The sequence below is a fragment of the Dipodomys ordii genome, unplaced genomic scaffold (genome assembly GCF_000151885.1).
Source record: "Dipodomys ordii isolate 6190 unplaced genomic scaffold, Dord_2.0 Scaffold198, whole genome shotgun sequence".
Classification (NCBI taxonomy): Eukaryota; Metazoa; Chordata; class Mammalia; order Rodentia; family Heteromyidae; genus Dipodomys; species Dipodomys ordii.
In genome coordinates, this window is record NW_012267414.1 from 57465 (window position 1) to 63537 (window position 6073).

General features: G+C 39.5%; 1 protein-coding gene across 1 annotated transcript in view; it reads left to right on the plus strand.

The window, feature by feature from the left end:
• The window catches only part of Intu (inturned planar cell polarity protein), a gene marked incomplete at its 5' end in the record, with an annotated part of 52226 nt that overhangs the window by 1796 nt on the left and 44357 nt on the right, over positions 1-6073 (plus strand). Inside the window, one exon of the mRNA XM_013034870.1 lies at positions 5705-5790. Coding sequence (XP_012890324.1) covers positions 5705-5790 — 86 coding nt within the window. The remainder of the gene's footprint in view (positions 1-5704; positions 5791-6073) is intronic.

A 6073-nucleotide genomic window follows, 5' to 3' on the forward strand; every position in this document is an offset into this window, starting at 1 on the left:
CGCTGTTGCTCAAGTGGTAGAGTGCTCGCCTTGAGCTGAAGAGCTGAGGGACAGCACCCAGGCCCAGAGTTCAAGCCCCACGGCCGACAAAAAAAAAAAACCATGAGTTATTTTGATTATATTGATACATTTTGAGTTATTATATATGTTTAAGTTAGTTGCATGTGCTTACTTGAAGATAAGCTGATCAAATCTGAGAATACATTTATTAGTGAAACATAAAAGTCAAGCCAGGCTCTGGTGGCTCATGCTTGTAATCCTAGCTTGTAATCCTAGCTTGTAATCCTAGGCTGAGATCTGAGGAACAGGGTTCAAAGCTAGCTCAGGTAGGAAAGTCTGTGAGACTCCTATCTCCAATAAACCACCCGAAAACCGGAAGTGGCTCTGTCGCTCAAGTGGTAGAGTGCTAGACTTGAGCTGAAGAGCTAAGGGACAGCACCTAGACCCAGTGTTCAAGCCCCACAACTGACAAAAACAAAAGGCACAGTTCTAAAAGCTAATAGTCTTGAGTTAACCCATCTTGGCAGCTTTAGTAGATAGCACTCTTTGTTTGCCTTACTGTAAGTGTAACCCCTCTCTGAATCACCTTTATAAAAACAATAAAAAATTTAAAAATATGAGAAAGTAGAGATATGGCTCACTTGGTAGAGTGTTAGCCTTGAGCAGAATGCCAAGGGAGAGTGCCCTGAGTTTGAGCCCCAGTACTGGTAAGACACGCACACCAAAAAATAAGCTCTTCTCTAAGAGAAACGTTTTATCTTTGCCCTTTCCTTCATGAATTTAATACTTACTTTCCATATTTTTTGTCCATATGTATGTGTGTGTATAGAAACATTCTTAAAATAATGTCTGACCTAAAGTCTCATTTCAATTCTTCATTGACACAACAAGTGAAAACAATTTATATGTCTCCTAAATTCCAGAACTGCTTAAAATTATCTAAATATTCCTGTAAAGTAGGTCACAGAATAATGGAAGAACTAGACCATAACTAGGTAGACAGCCTTACAGGGTAGCATAAGTACCATGTTAGGACTTTACAAAGAGTCCTCAGAAACACGTAGGAAGTATGTCTATGAAAATTGGGTGTTCCAAAATGGTTGCAACAAGATTTCCTCATTGTCTCCAGACGTGGAGAGGCCAAGAGTACACACAGGACTGATAGCCTAGCTGGGGTCCCACCTACCAGACATGAATGAAGAAGCCGCAACCAGTTAGCCTTAACTGCCTGAGGAACCCTCGCTGAGCCGACAGCGAGGAGAGCTAATACATGATGGCTGCTGTTTTAAGCACTACATGTTTTGGATGGTTTGTTATGGAGCAGTGGATAATTAGAACAGAATACAATGCATACCCGTGTCATTCTAAGTCCTCAAAAAAAATATTTTTTTGTAAAGTAATGGGACTAAACTGGAATATCTTTTAAGGTCAATCCTTCTACTTCAAAAGATCTGTCTTACTGTTTGTGAAATCCAACCTGGTTGTTAGCCAACCATGGTAATTGAGAATCCCACATGGTTGGAAATTCCAAGCAGTGCATTCCCTTTCTACATATGGACCCTTTGCTCTCAATGCCTATTTAGACTGGGTTATAGATGAATTTCCACAAATCTCTTTATCCTCCTCTCTTGCAAGCTAGTTTGCATGAAAGAAGCATAGAGAAGAGAATTTCTGTCATGAATAATCCCACTGTTTATCCTGTAAGAATTCTACCTTTTCTTGGCCCTTGTTAGCATAATGTGTCATCAATCATGAACAGAAAAAGCAGGTTCAGTGGATCATACCTGTAATCCTGCCTCTTGGGAGGTTAACAGTGGGAGAATTGTGGTTTGAGGTCAGACCAGGCAAAAAAGTTTTCAGAACCCCTTCTCAACCCATAACTGGGCACAGTGGCACAAACCTGCTATCTTAACCTACATGTGGTCTGTGATTGGGAAGGTTGAGGTTCAAGGCCAGCTAGGACAAAAAAAATCCACAAGACTCCCATCTCAACTGAGGGAAGCTAGATGGAGTAGCAGATCCAAACAACTACAGGAAGCCTAAAAGTGGTGTATAATGGTCCAACTGCTCATCTAGGCTAGAAGAGAGACCCCTCTCAAACATAATGGTGTAGGTGCTCATCCAGGAGGAAAGACCCCTTCATAAACATAGCCAGTGAGGCTGAGCACCGATGGCTCAGAGCTGTAACCCTAGTGACTCAGGATCAGGAGACTGATCTCAGTCTTGAAGGGTATGTTTTGAAGCCATCCCAAACAGAATTGTTCATGACTATCTCTACTTAACCAGCAAAATGCTGGGCTGGAGGTGTTGCTCAAGTGTTAGAATGTCAAACAGAAAGCTGTGAGAAAGAGCAGGAATCCGAGTTCAGCATGCACATACACATTTGCGCATATGTATGCATGTATGCACGCATGTACACATGGACACAACCAATTAAAACATGGCTGGAGGGGCTGGGAAGTTGGGTCAGTGGTAGAGCGCTTGCCTTGCATGCCTGAGGCCCTGGGTTCTATTCCTCAGCACCACATAAGCAAAAAAAAAGAAAAAAAAACAGAAGTGGCGCTATGGCTCAAGTGGTGGAGCGCTAGCCTTGAGCTGAAGAGCTGAGGGACAGCACCCAGGCCCAGAGTTCAGGCCCCACGACCAGACCCAATAAAAAAATAAAAAATAAAATAAAAAAATAAAGCATGGCTGGAGGTGTGGCTTAAACCTCACTCCCTCCAGTCCCCCAAAAATGGGGATAAAAAGAGGCTTGTAGTTTCTTCTGAATGCTATAGTTTGCAGTCGGCTATAAATGTCAGTAAATGATCTTATAATGACCCAAGTAAATGTCATTTATTTAAAAAAAAATGTGGCTCAGTGGTAGAGTACATGCATAGCAGGTGTGAGACCTTGGGTTCAATTCCCAGCACTGCAATAAAAACAAAAAAGTATTCATATTTGAATATACTAACCATACCTATATATTTCTTTAAGAAAAACATCCATTTACTTTTTCTTTTGGTGCTAGTCCTGTGGCATGAACTCAGGGCCTGGGTGCTATTCCTGAGTTTATTTGCTTAGAGGGCTTGGGAGTGGGGAGTGTTTTCCACCCTTACTCTCATAATAGGTATTTATTTGAAACTAAAAAGACACTGGGAATTTTAAGGTGTGTGTGTGTATGCACGCATGCTCATGTATACAGGTCCTAGAGCTTGTACTTAGGGCCTGGGTGCTGTCCCTGACCTTTTTTGCTCAAAGCTAGTGGTCTGCACTGGTATATAAGTCTTCTGGTATATAAGTCTTATGGACCTTCCTGCCCAGGCTGGCTTCCAACCACTACCCTTAGATCCACATTGTATTTGGAATGGGAAATTATATTTATTATGCCACATGTTCATGCCTCTTGCCCCCATGCTACTTATCACATCCTAAATATTGGTTTTCAATAAGATTCCCATAACGAAAATACTGCTGACCAAATAAATACCTTGCTGTTTAGTATAATTTAATAAAATGTGATATAAAGTTTTTTAAATAAGATATTAACATTAAAAAGACTAGGAATTTTGAAGGACATTGAAGAGAAAGTGATGTAATCATGTAAATATTTTTATCTCAACATATAAGGAGCATTATCTGTAATAGGCATGAATGATGTTGGGATTTACTTTAGACATATTTGTCCCAGTTGGAGTTTTGTTTGTGTTATCCTGCAAAGTCTTCATGGCTGGTGTGTCCATATGGAAAAATATTTCTAGTTTTAGTTTTATGCTTTTCATGGTGCCAGGAATCAGATCCAAGGCCTTGTGTATGCAAGGCAAGCTCTCTTCCACTGAGCTACACCTGTCCCTAAGGAAAACATTTCTTTCTCCTTTATTTAATATCTAATGGATATTGCAAAGAAGTATAATTGGAGATTCCTGCTAACCTTCTAACAGTTTACAAATTCTTTTAGGAAAAGTTCCTAGTGTACCTGGTATGTGGCTCAAGAAGTAGTGATGGCCTTCCAGCTCAAGGTTAAACTCTAGTACTACCGCCCAAACGCCAGAAAGTAAAGTGAGAAGAGAGAACAAAGAACAAAGAGTGAGAGAAGGGAGGGAGGGAAAGGGGGAGAGAGAGGGAGGAAGGAAAGGGAAAGGAAAGGAGAGAGGATGGGGGAGGGTTTCCAAGCTTACCTGAGGTACTGTAGTAGTTGACCATGACTCTGTCCCCATTGGGAGCTCTCAACTGGATTGCACTTCCTGAGCATCTAACAGCCTTTATAAAAGCCTTCACTGGATGGACTAGGGAACTCCTTCTCCACTCTTTCTGCTAACTCAGTCTTTTTTCCACACAGAGTATCAGGAAGAGAAAGGAACAGCACAAGTATCAGCATTTCCATCTGTTCACTACTCCTAAAGAGAACAAGAGACACCTAGTGGTTTATATTAAAACTGAGGAACTTTACATTCAGGGAATACCATGCTGTTAAACAATTATGAGTAGTAAGACACTGAGCAAGACTTTCTTTGTTCTTGTTTCACCCAAGGCTGTTCACTATACAAGCAACCCTGAAAAGAGAACAAAGTTTCTGTTGCCTCTTCCTGCAAGATGCACAGAAACGTGAAAGAGCCACGAAGCTTTGTCTGCTGTGCTGTTGTCCCTGTGTAGATATTTATTACCTATCTTCCCCTAAGACTTTTAGGTTTCATGAGAGTAGAATGGTCTTACCTGAAATTCCTAAAGTAATACTTGTCCCTGGATACATGCTTGACAAGTACTTGTTGAATGAATGTGATTGTTTAATTGATTGCCTAATGGTATATTTTGGAATGATGAGAAAAGTAACTTAGGTATGTTTGTGTTTCTGTTCACATATCTTGCTGGTGTTTTGGGCTTTTTTTTTTTTTGGCCAGGCCTGGGGCTTGAACTCAGGGCCTGAGCATTGTCCCTGAGCTTCTTTTGTTCAAGGCTAGCACTCTACTACTTGAGCCACAGTGCCACTTATGGCCTTTTCTGTGTATGTGATACTGAGGAATCAAACCCAGGGCTTCATGCATACCAGGCAAGCACTCTACCACTAGGCCACATTCCCAGTCCTTGCTGGTTTTAGTACTATGTTTAATTATATTCTGAAAATAAACTTCCATTTTAACATTGATCTTTAATTATCAAATCTGATAAACATACAACATTGAAAGAATAGTCCTGGAAAAGGGGATTTTTTTTCTGAAATATGATGCATATTTTAATATGGTTTTAACCTTTGAAGCAAATAACTATACATACAGACACAAATCAGTAATAGCAATAAGACCATAGGATACTGAATTATGATCTAGTTAGATCATAATTAGAATTTTAGCTGATTTTTTTGCTTTGTTTTACTGGGGGTCTAAGTGATTAGCTTCTGTTTCATTAACTACAATACTTGGTTTATGCTTAAAACTTTGTTACTTGAGCTTACGTAACTCTCCTAAACATATCACAGATGAGAATTTTCATTTCTTGCCATGTTCATGGGTTGTAGTTCATTTATAGCTCTATGGGGCGGTGTTATAAAATGGGAAGGGCAGGGTGCAGTGGCCATAGCTGTGTCACGAAGGTAACAGCCTTGGATAAGTACCTGTATCTATCACATTTTCTACTCTACTTTGATGAAGTAAGAGTACATTCTTTTTAATGTTTCATCTCTTTGGAGTTTGTATATTCCTACAACAATCTTTTATTATTCTAATTTTAGGTGATGTCCTTGTTGCTGTGAATGATGTTGCTGTGACCTCAGAAAACATAGAGAGAGTTCTGTCTTGTATTCCTGGACCCATGCAGGTCTGAACATTCTTTTGCAACATTTTACAATGAGTTAATAAAATACATACATTTTGTATTTCCTTTTTAAGATTCTGAAAATTATCATGCTTAATATGTGAATTACATTTATTCTTGAATATTTAAGAAATACCTTTGCAGTATTTTTCTAAAAATAAAAATCATTCTAAATAAAGCAGCAATAGCAATAATAGAAACATACATAATTACCACCTTGCCATTTTAACACCATATGTACTGATCGATACCAATCTAGTTTCTAGAAGAGTCATTTTAAACAGCT